The sequence below is a fragment of the Triturus cristatus genome, chromosome 12 (genome assembly GCF_964204655.1).
Source record: "Triturus cristatus chromosome 12, aTriCri1.1, whole genome shotgun sequence".
Lineage (NCBI taxonomy): Eukaryota > Metazoa > Chordata > Amphibia > Caudata > Salamandridae > Triturus > Triturus cristatus.
Genome location: NC_140595.1, coordinates 544,512,746 through 544,532,049, shown reverse-complemented (window position 1 = coordinate 544,532,049; position 19,304 = coordinate 544,512,746). Strand labels below are relative to the sequence as shown.

Below are 19,304 nucleotides of genomic sequence, written 5' to 3'. Positions count from 1 at the left end.
CCCCCTCCTGAAAGAAACAAAGAAGAAAGCCCTAGCTAACTGCATAGAAGCCAGCGCAAACCACAGTAAGGAGCTCTTCACCTTTGTGAGGGAGTTCTCCAACCCGCAGCCACCGGGAACAAAATCTTTCCCTCCCAAGACCTGTGACACAAGCTAGCAGACTTTTTACACCACAATATCTCAACCATCTATGAAAGCTTCAACTCTCTGCCGCCGAGAGCATCAGCCTGCTCACACCCACAAACACAGACCCTGAACACGTGCTCACCCATTGGGACCCACTCATGACTCAAGCCACTATCTCCATCATGAACTCCGTGCACTTGGGACAACACACGGACGCCTGTCCCCACCACATCTTCAACCTCAGGAGTAAGACGATAAGCGACAAGGTCAAGAATGTCTTGAATGCCTCCATCACCTCGACCTCCTACGCTGAGGACTGGAAACACACAGAAGTGAGGCCCCTCCTGAAGAAACCTTCCTCCTACCAAACAGAACCATAGAACTACTGGCCGATATCCCTGCTCCCCTTTCCAGCAAAGGTTCTTGAACGCAATCAACCAGCAACTCACCAAATACCTGGAACACTACAAAATCCTGGACCCCTCTCAATCAGGAGTCCCAGCCAACCACAGCACCGAGACAGCCCTAAACTCAGCCACATTTGACATCCGAGCCCTCCTTGACCGCGGCGAAATGGCAGATGTCACCCTCATAGACATGTCAGCGCCTTCAACACCATCTCCCATCACATCTTGTTCAACAGACTCCACCACATTGGAATCCAGAGAGACGCCCTCAGATGGATCACCTCATACCTCACCAGTAGAACCCTGAAGATTTGTCTCCCACCGTTCTCCTCGGAACCCAAGATGATCTGGGCGCCCCCTAAGGATCATCCCTCAGCTCCACCCTCTTCAACACGTGCATGACCCCCCTTGCCAACACCGTCTGCTTCCACGGACTGAACTTAATCTCCTACGCTGATGACCCTCACCTCATCCTCTCACTGTCAGAAGACCCCTCCACCACCAGAGCCAGCTTCCACAGATGTATGATAAATGTGACAGAGTGAATGAGATACAACTGTCTCAAACTGAAGCATGGTGGCCTGCTAAACATGGCCCCTACCCCACCCCGACAGACCATGTCCACAACATCAGCATCATCCTCAGCAGCAAGCAATCCGTGAAGAAACAGGTAAACGCAGTTTCATCCGCCTGCTTCCACACCATACGCATGCTCTGAAAGATCTTCAGTTGGCTGCCAGTCAACACCATGAGAATCATCACGCAGGCCCTTGTCACCGGCAGGCTGGACTACGGGAAGACACTCTTCGTAGGAATCACTGCATGCCTCCCAAAGAGACCATAAACAATAGAAAACTCAGCTGCTAGACTCCTCATCGACATCCCCAGATGGACTGGCATCACACCCGACCACAAGAAGCTACACTGGCTCCTAATCCAGAAAAGATGCCAGTTCAAGATGTTGACCCACACATACAAAGCCCTCCACAATGAGGGACCAACGTACATCAACGAACATATGACGTTCCACCAACCAACCAGACACCTATGATACACCTCCCTCTCCCTCGCAGACACCCCCCGAATCTGCCGAGCCAACAGCCAAGGACACTCCTTCTCACACTTGGTAGCCAAGCCTGGAACAACCTTCCCCTACACCTCAGGACCGCCCCAATGCTCCAGCAATTCAGGAAAGGACTGAAGACCGGATTGCTCGAATGAACAGATCACATCGAAGCAGCTAGCATCCCCAGCGCCTGGAGACCCTCACAGGCGAGATGCAGCGATTAACAAATCTTGATTAATTGATAATGTGTGGGAATCTGGTTTCAGCAAATATTTATCATTTGTGCATCATTTGCGCATCACTAAGTAAAGTGTCTTGATACGTTTGTTCCTTTTGAGATCTTCGTTTCCGTCACACTTTAGATTTACAAAACAAGTGCTTCATTTGTGCTTTCTTAACTGCTGATATATTCTGAAATATTTGTACAGTTCATTGACCGGTATTTGAATTGTGATTTGGTTTAGAAAGAAATAGACAGCCTTTCCTGTCACACTCTCGCATGATTGTCACAGTTCACTTTTCAAACCCCTCTCACTTTGTTGCCAGGGAAAGAAAAGTGAATACAAACCTATAGGTAAAAGACTAAGCAGCAATTTGTCAGAAGACATAGCCTGATATTCAACATCTGCCTTTGAAAGCACAGAACATCTGACAAGATAAACACTAAATGTAATGACCTCTTTACTTCTCATTCTCCATCTGAAATCCAGCATGGCTAATTTAGGGATACTGCAGCACCCCTTAGCACCTCTACTTCCAGCTGCCCTACTCTGGCTCAGGGTTAGCTTGAAACCAGGGTAATCTACCAACCCTAGGCATTTCTAAAACCTTGTGACCCAGGGCAATCTAGGGTGGTGCGAGTTGTGTTGATCTCGGCAAGTGTTCTTAACCACATGTTGTGGGCAAAACACAAGTACGGCCTGGATACATTTGTTGAAACAAATGTTATGATGGTCTAAGTGCAAACTGCCTCCAACATCAAACAAGCATTTGCAATGTAATCAGTCTTGCCTTTGGAACCTTCTATGTATTTAGCTATGCAGCACATTAGAATGGGTGCTGAAACATCTACTGTTCTTTATAAGGAGGGAAAGTAAGCACCAAACTGCGTGATGTGCCAGGAATGGGAACACATGGAGAGAAATATTGCCATTTAGCTGGAAATGGTATAGCCCAAGGTTCTATTTTTAATATAAAATCAGGGCCTTCGGTGATCATATCACTAAAAATACAAGATTTTGAAAAAAAAATGTCTATGGGTGCTTGTGGAAGATAATTTATATGTACTGGAATCTAGAGAATGCTAAAGTGTTTCTGGTATTTTACTGACCTCTGCTGGTCGTTTTCTATCAAGAAAGTTAAATAGAGGCAGTTGCCAGAAAAAAAAAAGAAAAAAAAAAGTCCATCAGCAGAAAGCAATTCGGTATTTTACTGACCTCTACTGGTCGTTTTCTATCAAAACAGGTAGAGGCAGTTGAACAGAATAAAGTCCCTAAGCGGAAGTAGACTAGTTCTAGGGCGGATCTCCAGAGCCCACAAAGTACATACTTGTATAAGTATATACTAAAGTATATACAAGACGTCTCGAATGCTCGACCTAAAAAGCACTCCGCTCTGGGGGGTAAAAAAGCTTCAGCATTTCAGGTGTTCAAGATTGTCCACAGAAATACACAAGGAACTTTAATATTACCCCAAAACCTACTATAATAACGACTTAATCCATATAAGGTTCCTAAATGCATCTGCAATAACCACTATCGACCACATCTATTATATTCTTGCCCATATTCATACTGATGCCTTAGGAATAATTTAAAGGACCGCTAACCGCAAATTGAAAGTGTGTGCACTTCAGAAGCATGCGCCATTCTTTTGGGGGGATGATCAAGAGGACGCCCATCTCCGAATGAACGTCCCTTCTCAGGCAGAGACCACTAACCTCTCCTTTGAGAAACAGGCATAAATGAAGATGGCGCATGCGACAGACCAGGACCTCATATTACATGTTCTATCCATGGAAGTAGTTGCCACGTCGGGGTCACTGAAGGTGGAAACATTGTAAATGCTGCAACGTTTATTTATTTCCTAAACAATAAGTGAAAGGGATTTTTTAAATGTTTGGGTTGGTACTGGGCGATAAAGCCCTGCTAACACAGTGGAGCCAGTGAGATAATTGTGTAAAGTGGCTTATAAAATCAAAAGTGAATGTGCTTTTTCTTACATTCTACCGCTATACAAAACCTATTGCCTGTTTGATGGAGGAAGTGGGAAGCATTCAGTTCCTTGTTTTGGCCCGTAAACCGGAATAAACAACTCAGTCAAAAGCAAAATGTCACTGTGACTTGCATATTATCTTTCACTCAGTACGTGGCCTTTTCATGCTAGCAGATGAGGCATTTTATGTAATTTGTGTTGTCTGTCGATTTGTAGCATTTGCCTTCCTTGCTTTAAATGTCGTTTTCTATTGTAATTGTTCTAATGATGCTCAGATCTGGCTAGGATTGCAACCACATAATCTAAATTGAACTGCACTTAGGGTGTAGTCTCAGCAAATAATTGGTAAAACCAATAGGCCTAGCTTGCATTTTCAATTATAAGTCAGAACTGTAGGCATCATTAATGTGAATTAGAATTTAAATTCACTTATGATGGAATTAATGCTTGAATTAATCACGGCCACTGGTGATCGCCCAGGGCCCCATTCAGTCACTTGGTTGTTCGCTGCAGTAGAAATCCCCACTTGTGATGGGTGTGCCCTGATGTGGGTGCCATGCTCACTGTGCCACTGGACCCAAGCCATACCTCACTTACGAGGCCGGAGAAGGTTGATACTGGTGTGGGGTTGCTTGTGCTTCAGTCTTGTGCAAATCTGCTCAAAAGTTGGACTGGACTGGTTGTACTGGAGAAGGACCAATACTGTTTTGCGTATAGCTAGTCGCTGGAGTGGCATAGTGGGCAAAAAGCGAGGGATTTGAATGCAGCCCGAACGTTCTACAGTACCAGAGATTAATTCAAGCATACCTTCAATCATGTGGGTGTTTGTTGCGGCCGGCCAGGATGGAGGTGCACTGGCAGAGCTACTTGTTATCACTCTGCTTCTGGACAAGCATAGGAATGGTGCTGTAGGTCAACGATGATGTGCATTGATCGAGCTGCTTTAAGGGATGGGGAACGACAAGATGATGGTCCTGCTGGTCCAGATTGAGACACATTGTCAGAACGGTTGGCGAAGGCTACAGACCTCCCAATTCCTCAGAAAATTGTCAATCTGTGGAGCAAAAATGTAAGAACCTGCATGAAAATCTGCTAAAATTGGCAAAGTGCCAAAATATGTGAAGAAATATTTCCAAAATCTGTCAAACAATTACTAAATATGGAAAAGCTCCATTAGAAATTATTCCTCTCCACTTTTATTCAGAGTTACATCAAATATTTTAAATGCCACTACATATTCTTGAATATTGTGAAAAGAGAGCTGTCTGACACTGTCAAGAACTCCTGGTCCTCACCTAACTCTTCCCACATACTACAACCACACATCGCTCCAACTGAACATAATCTCTGTTGGCAGCCAGTGAGCAAAATGCCATGCTAGTGGCAGGTGCATACTGTATAATGCATACTTCCATAAAAATCCCATGTAACTTAACAAAATAAAGATGTTGTGTCTATCTGATCTTGAAGTAGAATGGGTTATCTCGAGCTTCCTGGTTTATATTTCTGAGGCTTGAGATCTTTTCTGGAATTTTGCCTGATTTCAGTCTTTGGTCTGCATTGTAACGCCTTGTTGGATCAATAGGCGTTATTGTCTTTCCAAAATATTGTTCGGCTAACTAAATTTAAAACTGCTTCTAAAAGAAGGGAAACTCAATTGTCCCTAGGTTTGTCAGTTGCCTTAACACAAAATATCTTTTCACGGTCATCTTTTTAAGTTTCAATAAAAGGTTTATTTAAGAAATTCAATAAGATAATAGTAACATTGCTTCGTATAAGTAACCATAAAATGTTGCATTGATACAAGAAAAAGAGATAAAATATTGATGGTAGACAATTACAATTGACATGGGAAAACGAATATAATAAGAAACATAAATACAAAGTACAAAGATCTGGTTTACAAAAGTTATAACATAGGAATATTTGTGAAAAATATACCATCCTATGCATGTTGCTGAAATAGTAAAAGAAACTATGTCATAGTGAGAATATAAGTCAAGGAGGCTTAGTGACTTCTTGTATTAAGGGGGTAGGTGTAGAGGATGTCTGCCTTGTCATCTAAATCTTTTGAAGCAGCATTTTCCCTTCCTTTAATATACACGGGAAATAGAATCAAATACATATATTTTGAAAATATGTTAGTTATGGAAACCATTTTTAGGAAGTAGGAATCGGCCTACTTTAGTTTAAAAGGAACTAACATGTAAAGTAAAAGCTTCTCAAAGGATCAGAAGTGCAATATTTTTTTTACAGAAATTACATTTAGGAAATGAAAGGTATCTATCTGAATATATGTCAATTCTACATCATGCACATACTAGTATAAAGAAAACGCTGCTAAAAAGACTAGAAGCACAATGTGTAACTTGGACCACGTAAGGCAAATGTGAGCTTTTTATAGCGCCACGCAATTCTTTCTGGGAGCTTTTGTCTTAATCTAATTGGATTTGGAGAGCACCTCTGAAGACAGTGCTTTGTTAAACAACAAAGAAAAGCCTATAAAATAGGTTTTCCCTCGAGACATAGGAGAGCCTGGTGAAACTGCCACGAGGTGTGCAGCATACTTTGGCACTTTAGCTGGAACAGCATCCTGGTGTAACACGTGATGTAATCTCCTGTGATGCTATGGTCATATGCCATTTCCAGTGACGATCTAGTTCTGCTCATAAATACATCTGGAACGTGGCCAATCCTACCTATTTTTGATCACGAAACGTTTCACGAATGCAGCCCCTGCTTGACACGTTTAGTGAATGCGATGATGGGCAATGAACAATTATGGGCAACCCTTTTGGTAGAATTTTAAAAATACAATTTTAGGCCAACCATGTTGTCTTTATTCGAGGTTTGCAGTGTTCTGTGAATGATTGTCAATACATACACGTTCTTGCCGTTCACTCGGTATCAGTCTTGCTTGTTTTTTGCCCTGTTTGTCTTCTCTTTTGCCTCGGTTTACCCGGTTACTTACAACCCGTCCATTCTCTCTCCTAGACTCTACTAACAGCCATATCGATGAGCGCCATTGCAACAAACGGGGTTGTTCCAGGTATTTCGTTTTAACATTTATTTCTTCCGGTACACCTGCGTTAATGTTTTACTTTGTCTTATGGCCGAAAGAACATATATGTCTGGGTTAGCAAACTCCAGACAGTTAGCATTTTTAGCTTTACGATTAGTTGTCATTTTATGAAATACCCTCGCAAAAGCAAGTGTCCGTTTTAGAAGTGGGGTGTCAGGATTTTGGCAGTCCCACTGGAGGCATCTTCCAGTCTTACCTGAGACGTGCAATGTTGTTCCCTGTGTAGTACTTATGTGTTTGTGCAAGCACAGATGGCAGTGCGTTGGTGGGAGCTGAAACAGTCACAAAGTCTACTGCCCTCCTTTTGCTGCAGCAGGAGAAACAGTAATTAAATTTAAATGACCAATTGAAATCTGCATGCTTTTGTGGGATGGAAACTACCTTGAATAGGTGTGTGAATACCCACAAATGTACACATTTGTGGGTGTTCCCCTACTTCTGTAGAGTCACCCACTCTGAAACACTTTCTGTCCAACTCCTATCTGTAAATTTACTATGGTAAAGATATTTAAGTGCACTTATTGTTAGAACATTGGAATGTTGAGCACTCCATTCAAGACAATGAATGGAGTGTTCTGGGCTTCTAATGGCTCGTAGAAGCCCGGAGCATCAACATTTCAATGTTTGTTCACAGCTGTTGCTGTGAGCAAAGGCCTCACAAAGCCCGAGGGGGTTTTAACCCCCTCTGGCTCCGAGAGGCCTTTAAAAAAAATATATATATATATAATAACTTTCTAACCTCTAGGGGCAGAATGTTCTAATAGCCCTTGTGCCCTCTGCAGTGAGCTCTACCAGCCATTAAAGGCCTGAACCCTTGTTAAAAACCCTCGCAACACTGGAGCGGCTCTTTAATAGCCGGTAGAGCCGACTGTGGCCAGCTCTAAGGCTAAATTAAATCCCACAACTCCCTAGTCTGAGTCATTATTAAAATTTCAGGCTTTTTTTGATCAGGCCAATATTGCCGCAAATCTTAAACATTGGAGAGAACGAAGAGATTCAGAAAAATACAATTTATTTAAAAAGCAAACTATTTTAAACCTAGAATGTCAGTTTCTGAATACACAAGGGTTTGATGATGGTGAAGAGTTGCTATGCTATGCTATTTGCAAAGCACAATTACTAAAAGAGGGTCTTCTGGCGTGAAATGTATTAAACATTCATCCCTTTGGATCCCTTGGGTGCAGTGACTTAAGGCTATCCACATCATAATGCATGTGAGCCTATGTGTAACAGATTCTAGTTTTGCTTAAACTGACTCAGCCATGCGTTGTTTAGAGTGAGCTACATGGGCTACTATACATTTTGGTCGAGGCAGATATAGCCATGGTTGTTTGGATTTTGTGGTCACATGACCTGAGTGGGTGGACAATAAGCTCACGAGATCTGCGGCTGGACTTTTATGGCAGTGGCACTAATGTCACAAGATGGTGGTGAAGGTGGGCACTGATGTAACCAGAAGGATTAGTGCAAGATTTATTTTGGGATAAATGAGGGGGGTATAAAACAACTAGGTGTACATACTAATTAAGAGCACGCCTATCCAGCAGCATAAGTTAGAAATCAGAGATAATGTTACACAATAGGACATATCAAGCACTGATGTCACACTTGCATTGAGCCCTTGAACAGAGTGTGGGCAAAAGGTATTTCTTTTTACTTAAGAGAGGAGGAATTTTTCTGACAACAGTGAATCACTGACATATTTGATGTGAGTGTTGCTGGAAAAAATGTCTGGCTACGCATGTACCATTCGTACAATTTTCTAGCACCCTGAGGAGTAGTGATGAGAGCAAAGCACTGAGGAGCGTTAGCAAGGGGTAGGTGAAATATAACATATGCATAATATGCAGTCTTCACGGGGTTGCTAAACTTTGCCTACAGAACACACATCTTGCAGAATCTTTTGCTAAAGAGTTGGTGATCCTTCAGGGTGGGGCCTCGTATGACAACCATGATGCATAAACACATTTGGTCTGGAACATGTTCTGCTGCACATGAACTAATCTCTGTTTCTTTTCCTCAGCTGGAGGCTCCTATTTCATGATCTCTAGGTCCCTGGGACCAGAGTTTGGAGGTGCGGTGGGCCTGTGCTTCTACCTGGGAACAACGTTTGCAGGCGCTATGTACATTCTTGGCGCCATCGAGATTTTACTAGTAAGTAATCCTCCATAGTCCTTATTGATTTCGAGTGAAAGTTGTGCAGCCCTCACATATGCGTTATACTTCAGCATAATCCCTCTCTACGTTGGCCACTAACATCAGCACGCGCAACCTGTGGTCCTGGTCTTTTCTCGGCCATTGATTGGACAAGAATGACCACTTAGCCCAGGAACGCTCTTGAGACCACTAAATTCCTACTCTGTCCTTGTTTCTGAACTATTTGTTTTCTACATTAAAGTCTTATGTGTGATGTAGTTAACTGTGCAGTTCCTGGTAGTGCTCTTGCAAAGCAAAATATGGGGCATTACCTCTTTAATATGCCAAGTTGCAAACAATGTTGCAGGTCCAGGTTGGATTTGAAACTCTGGGCCAGAATTAGAATGCTATTTGCTCCTGCAAGTCCAACTGTAACCGCAGGTGGACATTTATAACGTACACAACCTAGTTTTACACTCCCAAAAAAGTGTACTCGCAGATACTGTGAGATAATCGGGCTGTCCCAGATACTGTGAGTTAAGTGGTCTGTCACAGATACTGTGAGATCGGTCTGTCACAGATACTGTGAGATCGGTCTGCCACAGATACTGTGAGATAAGTGGGCTGCCACAGATACTGTGAGATAAGTGGACTGCCACAGATACTGTGAGATAAGTGGGTGTTACATATCGGGTATGGGAACGGCCTAGAAAGTTTGGAACATCCGCAAACAAACTTTGCTAATTCTGGTAAAGGACAGGAGCACATTGGCTTCCTGGGTGAGAATGGGACAGGAACACCCCCAAAAAAATAGTGGAGGTGTGTACAACGGAGAAACAAAGTATGTCAAATGCAATTGTACTAATGCGAGGCACTTGCCCATGTGTGTAAATGTGTGTAAATATATGCTGTGTATTATCAAGTATGTGTAAATGCTTCTGCCTTTGGGGAAAAAAGGAATTCAGAAAATGTTTCAAGAGTACAACTATGAAAGTCCATCTCTGGCTACTTTCCAGGCACGCTTAGGCAGCTTGCCAGGCATACTCTTGGAAACGTTTGTGAATTTCAAAGAAATCCAGTATCTGCTTCAATGTTGGAGAAAATGTATAGGAACAAATCTCTTATCTTATTTTATGTATCCATTTTTTATGATTTTGCATGAATTGTGCCCTTAGTGTATTTGAGCACCTTAACTCCCCCTCCCGAAAAAAAACTGGGGAGAGTAAGACAAAAAATGACTATTTTTGTACAAAGATTGAAGATAATTTGACAAGAGAAAACAAAAAAAGTAATAGGGGAATGCTTGAATTGATCTAATCCATTTCTATTTACGCCGCCTTCCAGTTCATCGTTGTTTGCTCACTGTGAGTCTAGCCCCAGCAGTGACCAAACATTTATATAAATCAGATACCCATTGGTTGAGAATAATTGAAGCTTTCACTTAATCCCGCCTTGGTATGCCTCACAGATACTTGATGCAAGATGTTGCATTTGTAACAAAGTGCATCTATTTGTTTTGGGTCCTCCTGCAGTTATGGTCTTTCATCCAATAGAGTCCAACCTCTATGGGCGTGATCTCAAATGTAGAGAGCCACGTGAAGATAAGCTGAAAAGATTCACAGATTCATTCAGGCAAGTGTGAATCTAGGCGCAGCCAGAGAAGCAAGGTGTTGTTTTTTTTTTGTGTGTGTGTATATATTATCTACTGATGGTCGCCAGTAGATAGTTATCGTTAGGACCTAGTTTCCATAGGAAAAGCATTTTTTCTTTTCCCAATAACTTTGGCGCCGGTTGACGAATCTTCGCGAAAGTTTCAAAACTTGTGGCCTGCTCTGGTCAGCTCCTATCATAAAAGTTTTGGGGTGATTCGCCAAGTGGGGGCCGAGAGAAAAGGGGGGTCCCAAAATTTGTTTTCTCCATGTTATTTTCCATAGGAAACTTTTGACACGGCTGCAGCTTGAACTGCTGAACGAAATTACACAAAATTTGGCAAAAAGGTAGTGCTTGGTTAAGAAAGCGCCCTTTTTTTAAATGGTGTAAATCCGTTCAGTATTTGCTGAGAAAATCAAAAAATAAAAGTTTCGATATTTAGAGGCGCGGTGGATCCGCGGACCCTCCCGACCACAAGCTTTATTCTAATTGGCTGCCAACCCTCCAAACCAGGAAGTGTTGGCATCCTTCTTGTGACTCGGTAGAACCAAGTCACATGAAAAGAGAAAAACAAAGGCGAAAAGCAAGAAAAGGGGGCTAGGTAGAAACACCCTGACCCTCTAGGCCTGCTCAGGGGGCCCCAAAAAAGCATTTAAAAAAAAAAAAAATTGGCCGATTTCGCGCTGGGTGCTGCCTTGCAGAGAGGTGGTACAAGGCCATGCCCCCTTCTTACACCACTCTGCAACACAGCTCTGTGGTGCTTACTGGAGGTAGCTGGTGGGCTAGTTGCCCCCAGGGACCCTCAGGACTCAAGGGGACTTAATCCCCCAATTTACAATGCACCAGGGGGTGCGTTTGCACAGTGGTGCAGGGAGGGGGCGTGGCCTGATGTGACAAGTGTGCGAACGTGCCCTGTGGTGTGTTTTAAGTTGGGGAATTAAGTCCCCTTGAATCCTGAGGGTCCCTGCGGGCCAACTAGCCCACCAGGTACGTCCAGTAAGTGTCACAGAGTTGCATTGCAGAGAGGTGTAAAAAGGAATGTGGCCTCGGACCACCTTTCTGCAACGCAGCTCTGCAGCGCTTACTGGAGGTATCCGGTGGGCTAGTTGGTCCCCACGGACCCTCAGGATTCAAGAGGAATTAATCCCCCAAATTAAAACCCACCAGGGGGCACGTTTGCACATTGGTGAAGGGAGGGGGAGAGGTCTGATGGGACATGTGTGCATATGCAATCACTTCACCACAACCCAAGCACTTATAAATTGACCATGCACTCTCCTTGCAGCACTCTAATCATCCAGTCACTACCCATGTACTCATGCAATGACCCAGGCACTAACTCATGGCAAATACAGAGGAGGTCATGCTCATTACAGGGGTACCCTAACTCATACTGTTCCCTAGTGTATGTAGGTGTTTTCACTGTATTCTAAGTGTCTTTTAGCATAGCAGTTGCTCCTGTCCTGGTTAGTCAGTCAGTTTCCACCAGTACCCGTCACTAAAAGGTTGGGGGCTCAGGAGTACTTTCTGCTCCCCTGTTGGTTCTTTCTGCATATCTCTTGCTCCTTCCTGCATTTTTCTTCGTCTTTCTGGACTTCTGTTGCCTCTTTCTGCATTTGTCTTGCTTCTTGTTGCGCATTTCTTCCTGTTTCTTCACATGTCCTAACTTTGTAGGCATAGTTAGAAATTAGCATTTAAAAAAACCATTGAAATTCACTGAAAAAACCACCGGTTTCGGGCACGTTATAGTGAGAAATTAGCATCTTAAAAACCTTGGAAATTCACTGAAAAAACCATAGGTTTCAGGGACGTTATCCTTAGTTGGACATTTCACTCGTACAAAACCATAGAAATTTCCCCGTTCTAGTTAGTTCAGCTAACTATAACTTGCGCCCCCGCAAGGCACTGCTGATGACGTCACATATTGCATCATTCATGACATGGTCAGTGACATCACTGATGACATCACTGATGACATCATCCACGTGATAATTCGTTGCACCTCCTCACACTCTAATATAACCTTTGATACACCCACTGTAAAATACAGACTACCATTCTCGAAACCATTGACACACCAATACCATTTACTACATACTGATTCCTAGGTCTACACACACATCCACGCATTCACCCATACAATCACTCATACATGCAGTCACTCATCAATACAACACTATCATATGCACTCATACACCTATACAGACACTCACACACTGCCACTCATCCATGGAGTTACTCAAACACCTAGTCAGTCATGCAAAGAATCAATCGCACTCCCATTTCCTCACCTATACAGTTATACACACAACACCTCACTTATTCAAACAAATACTAACACATACTTACTCTCTTATACAATCACTGATACAAGTACACACTCATCCATACAGCCACTCTCCCAATCACTGACTCTCGCGTATAGTCCCTTATATACTCCAACTCTGACATACATTGACTTTTACATATGTAGTTACTTGGACATGTACACTGAGACATCCAATCTGTCACCAACGCACCCATACACACACTCACCCACCCATACAGCTGTTTTCACATACACTCTTGAACCCATACACCCAGTGAATCAACCACTCACACATCTATGCACAGTCACACACCTCCGAGCCACCCACCCACACTAAGTCTCCCATACAAATACTCCGGCAACCAATCAATAACCCATATAGACACTCATGTAGCTACTGACCAACATATGCAGCAGCTTACACAACAGACATACTGATGCACACGTTCAGACAGTTTAGTCACTAACCCATGCATTCCGTAAGACACATTTAATCACTCACTTATACAGTCAGTCACGCACCTACTAAATCCTTCATCCTGACACTTATACACCCACTCATTCTTCAATACACCATATATATATAAAACATATTTAAACTTTACAGAAACACACATTCACTGGATGATGTCATCAGTGATGTCATTTGAGATATCCTAAGTGATGGCACTGACCATGTCATGAATGATGTAATATGTGACGTCATCAGCAGTGCATTGCGGGGGCGCGAGTTCTAGTTAGCTGAACTAACTAAAACTGGGGATTTTCTATGGTTTTGTACGAGTGAAATTTCCAACTAACTATAACGTCTCTGAAACCTATTGTTTTTTCAGTGAATATATATATCTCAAAACAAAACCCTTTCAGGCATAGAGTGACACATAAATTATGCAAAAAAGAAGCAGAGAACTCTGGGTAGTTCTCAAGTTTAGGTGGAAAGCAGCTCCTGTATAGAGCACCCTCAACACCAGCGACTCTAAATTTGCTCACCTCAAATGTCTGCATTTATATTAGTCTTAAAGCATAGGATTAGCACAGTGCCATCCATGCCGAGATGGAAAGGGACAAAGTCTTTTACCATTTGTACAGCAAAGTTTTTAAGCATAGGATTAGTACAATGCTATTCATGCCCAGCTGTAAAATGGCCAAAGCCTTTTACCACCCCAGGTACAGTATTACAGCTTTGGATTGGTCAAATACCATCCAAGCCAAATGAATAAAAGCAACCCCTAACACATGTCAGTTTGCAATTCTCAGTTCAAGAATAGAGAACTGCATAGGCTGGCATTGCTTTTTGGCAGCAGTTCACCTTTTTAAGCACTGGTAGATTGAAGTGAATTTTACTAAAACAGCGAAACTGACACAGTATTCACCTCTGCTTACTCAATATAAAAAAATTAAAAAAAAAACCCACACATGTGACTTGGCGATCACTTGTATAAGCAGCAAGCCGTTACCTCTACGTTTTTCTAGTATACAAAGTGTTGTTGCCTGTCCTTTTTTATTACAAATGCTTTCAGTGTGTGTTCAACAACATCCTTGCCTTTTCAGGTGTACATTGCACCGGCAGCAGCAATTTTCCATTCTGCCAATGTCCACGAAGAAACCAGCGCCAACCTGAACAACATGCGGGTTTATGGGACCATATTTCTCCTCTTCATGGCCGTGGTTGTGTTTGTGGGTGTGAAATATGTCAACAAATTTGCTTCTATTTTTCTGGCCTGTGTCATAATATCCATATTATCCATCTACGCCGGGGCTATTAAGTCTATTTTTGATCCGCCTGCATTTCCGTGAGTGGTTTTATATCTTTTTCTGATAATATGGGGTGACAAATGAAATTTCGTGTGTCCTTACAGACTTACTGTTTGTAATTCAGAAGAAATGATAGTTTAGCATGTGCAGGTAATAATGCTGTGAAGTGAAGACAAATAGACATGTTGTGCAACTAGTATTGTGTGTTGGGTCAATCTCTGAAATATGACATTCTCTAAAGGTGCTAGCCTTGGCTATGGGAAAACTAACCTTTTAGAACACTGCTTCCCGGAGGCCTAGCTTGAAAAGTAATTGAAAATCCTCCTGGTAGGGCTGTTCTCCAGGGGTAGCAGGGCTGGATAAGGAGGGATCCCTTTGTACTTCAGGAAGCTCTTAATAACTTGTTTTTTCAGGACTTGCTAGGCCTGCTGTTCCTCATGCATGGCTCTTCTCCTGTATCAAAGGTAGCGCCAAGACACCCTAGGGTAATCGTGCGTTTTAGAAATATTTTAACATAACATACTGCTTTTGCAGCCATCTGTAAGATATTCACCACTGAAATAACAGGTTCAAATTTGTTCATACTAGGAACTTGTAGAGGGAAGATACGCTCAGAGGAAATCACCATGCATAATAAGAACCTAGATAGAATGTGACAACATCACAATGAGTTTGAAACAGATATAGTGTTGTAAAATGAGATTGAAAGGATAAATCCGCTTGTACCAATCCCATGGAAAGGACCATGTGACAATCCTGCTGAAGCTGACCAGGACTCGAACGGCCTCCTGTTGCAGCATAGACTAGCCATGTTTGGAGCCTGCATACAAAGCAATAACACGCACAGTAGTCACATTCTCAATTAAACAGAAAAAAACATCAAAAACCAACCAATATTTTAACATGCATCAGTACAAGAATGGAGCAGGGTCCTCAAATTTTCTACTGAATAGTTACAACACTTAGACCAACCCATAACACCTACATCCCTGCATGCAACCCAGCTGGGTGAGGTCTAAAACATGCATACCGTTGGTGAGTAGTAACATCTGCTAGAAATATTAGTAAGCATGGGTACTGGTATCTGGAGTCATGGATGAGAGTGGGATGAAACTAGGTGTTCTTGCCTTTCTTTGTGTCACTACTGGAAATACATACACCTACTACCGCACACACGGTGAGATGATGTTTAGCGCCAGTAAGCAGTGATACAAAACATGCAAGGTGAATAGAAGATAAATACACCTTTCGACTGAGGAAGGGTTGGATTCATGAGAAGGTGGAGAAAGTTAAAAACATCTCTGAAGATTAGATGGTTACCATGCTTTCTAATGAACTGAGGCAAATCCACATTTCTGAGAGCATTGCCTCTGTGCCCTGGTTGGTTACTCTGTGTTGCTTCACACAGACACAAAAATGACATGCAGAGCCTATATAGGTGCCACTCCTGCATGCTGATCTCAGTTCCTTTCTTTCCGTGCTACCAGACGCCAATATGGAGCACTCTCTTGTCTCTGAACAATTTTCCATGGAATACTGAGGTAAGCATCTCCGCATGCAAGAAATTTCAATCCAAAAACAGGTTTTAAGCCCTGCAAGGACTTTCGCAAACAAAGGTCTGTGATGGATCCCCATCACATGTACTTTTTGTGCCTGGGGGTTGCATCACAAATCTGAGGCCTGTAGTGACTGCGCATTAATGAACTCAGAGACCGTTGGGTTACTGTGAGGCTAAGCTTTACATCGCCAAGAACAAGAAGCATCTGCATCAAGAACAGTTTAAGGCCCAGTCCTGGTCCCATTCCAATTCCAGGAGTCCCCAAAGCAGTTTCAGAGGCCGGTCTATTAATGATGTAATATTAGGACCATCTCTCCATTTTGTGGCAGGAAGTGCAAGCCCTTTTGGACGAAGGGACTGTTAAGATTATGCCAACAACAGAAGTAGGGTGTGGTTGTTATTCCGGCTAATTTCTGGTGCCCTTGAAGGATGGAGTCTGAAAAAGGTGGGCTCACCCCAGACAGTCATCAACCACCTCCAAACTACTGCGAATCTTCTGTCATGTTTGGGGTTCACTATCAATGTGCCTAAATCACACCGGACTCCTCCTTAGACGCTTTGTCGAAGCGATTCTGGACATGGTTCAGTTTCATGCATGCTGGTGGAGAATGCCTGGCAGCATATGCAGGCTCTGCTGTAGGATCTGAACTCTCAGTTGACCCAACATCAGAGCGACCTTTCTGACCACGTTCAGATTTTGGAGGAAATGGCAAATGATCTGCAGTGGTGGTAACTGGACCACCAATTGGATCATAGCTGACAATGGTGACCGATGCATCGTTTTTGGGTTAGGGTGTCCATCTGGGAGAGGGGGAGATCAGAGGCTTCTGGTCTCTGGCTTAGACCAAGATCCAGATCAACCTTCTGGAGCTGAGGGCCATCGACCTGCCATTAAAAGCCTTCCCTCTATCAAGGGGAGGCTGATTAAGTTGCTCTCAAACACCACCACTGCCTTTGGTATTGCAGGCTGGGGGTCATGGGCCATGTGTCAGGAGGCCTTGTGCTTCTGGAAATGGCTGGGCCACCAAGGGATCTTCCTGATGGTGAATCACCTGGCAGGCTCTTTGAATACCAGAGCGGAAAATCTCAATCACCAGCTTCTCACAAGTGACAATTGTACCCAGAAGCTCGATCTCTTCACCACTGCTGAATACGTGCAATGTTAGCCATTATGCGTGTTGGAGTTTCCAAGGCATCTCTTACACTGAGACTAGTTTGGCCTCAAGTGGAAATCAGAACATTCTATATGCCTTTCTGCCAATACCACTCCTGCCCTGAGTTCTCAAAGATCAGGACAGATCGGGTCAAATTCATCGTAGTGGCTCCGGATCGGGCATTGGGAGTATGGTATCCAGAACATCTAGGCTTGAGTATCTTTCCTCCAATCAGGCGGCCTCAGCTGTCACAGCAGCAGGGGCAGGTTCTTCACTCGGGCCATCACTATCTCCATCTTCTTTGTTGGAGATTCAGCAGTGACAGCTGAAATGTTTTGACCTTCCACCAGAAGGGTTTGATGTCATCCTGGCAGCCAGGCATCCCTCAACAAAAACTATATATGCCTTTCATTAGGACAGATTTGTGGCTTGGTGTGGCACTCGCCCGATGGACCTCCTCCATGCGAAGCTCTGTTATTTATTTTGACCCTAGTCCGGCAAGGCTATACTCTGGGCACAGTGAAAGGGTACCTTTCCACTATCTTTGCTTTCCTGCGGTTACATGATCAGCCTTCCTTGTTCCTCCCTCTCCCTTTGTCATGCCACAGTGGGGGACCATACCTTGGTCCTTGCATTTCTTATGTGCACCCCATGTGAGCCAATTAACAGCTACCCTTTATCATTTCTTGCAGTCAGGATAGTGTTCATCATTGCCATTACATTGGTGCTGCAAGTGAATGAGCTTCAGGCTGTCTGTGTCAACCCACTCTGCACCACCTTCTTCCTAGACAAGCTTGTTCTACGGATGTGAGCATCCTTCTTAGCAAAGGTTGTGACACTGTTCCATGCCAGTCGCACCACGAACCTGATGGCAATCTATCCTCTTCCTCACTCCTATAAGGAGGAGGAGATACTCCATGGCTTGGACTCCTAGAGAGCACTGACCTTTTACATAGATCATACCAAAGAACACTGGATGGATGATAAGCTAACCGCTGGGTTTTCTGGAATGAAAAAAGGCAAGACTGACGAGAACCATTTCCTGCTGGATTGTTCTCTACATTAAGATCTGCTATGCACTAGCTGAAAAGCAGCCTCTGGAAAGACTGCATGCTCATTCTACTATGGCCAAAGCTGCAACTACTGCGTTGGAAAGTAGAGCCCCTGTCCTAGCCATTTGCCAGGCGGTTACATGGGCATCCCTCCATCTGTTCACAAAGCACTATTGTCATCCCCAAATAGGTACTACTTTGGTATCTATTCAAACGATGTGGAATCTCAGTCATGGTTTTTCTGGCACAGACTGTCTTGCTGTATGTTCCTCACTGACCCACTTATCCTCCCCATCTGTGGCTGGCCACTCTCCGTTAATAAAATACTAAGTCTAGGAGTCTGCACACTGGTCACACCAATTTGCTTTTGAGGCTCTGCATTTGGGGGTACGGACAATATCAAAAGCAATTGACATCAGAATATGAGAGTAGCACCTAAACAGGCGCCATATGTCCTTTCCAGAGAGTAATGGTGGAGTGTGGAGCCACACAGCGCCTTCTTCCAACTTGCAGAGGTACAGCTGAAAAGCTTACAGATCGAGTCTGACACCTGAGGAATATTCAAAAGATGAGTAATCTGCAGCAAGATCCAGTCACTATTAGGAAGAGCATTACTGAAGGTAAGTAACTTGTTCTTCTCAACCGAGGAAACACTTTAACAGTCTGTGACATTCTGACCTTAATAAAAGCCTTTTTACAAATTGTTGAGTTTGATCAAATTAAGCTATGTAGATTAGATGCACTACTTCATAGAAATGTTGTTGATCCACGTGTAGTCAGTTTTGGTGGTTTTCTG

The 19,304-nt window shown here is 43.3% G+C and overlaps 1 protein-coding gene across 2 annotated transcripts in view; it reads left to right on the top strand.

The window, feature by feature from the left end:
• SLC12A4 (solute carrier family 12 member 4) overlaps positions 1–19,304 on the top strand; it is a 477,810-nt gene that overhangs the window by 225,568 nt on the left and 232,938 nt on the right. For both annotated transcript variants that reach the window (XM_085638574.1, XM_085638575.1), the window contains exons 5-7: positions 6,808–6,862; positions 8,919–9,049; positions 14,541–14,782. In XM_085638574.1, coding sequence (XP_085494700.1) covers positions 6,808–6,862; positions 8,919–9,049; positions 14,541–14,782 — 428 coding nt within the window. The remainder of the gene's footprint in view (positions 1–6,807; positions 6,863–8,918; positions 9,050–14,540; positions 14,783–19,304) is intronic.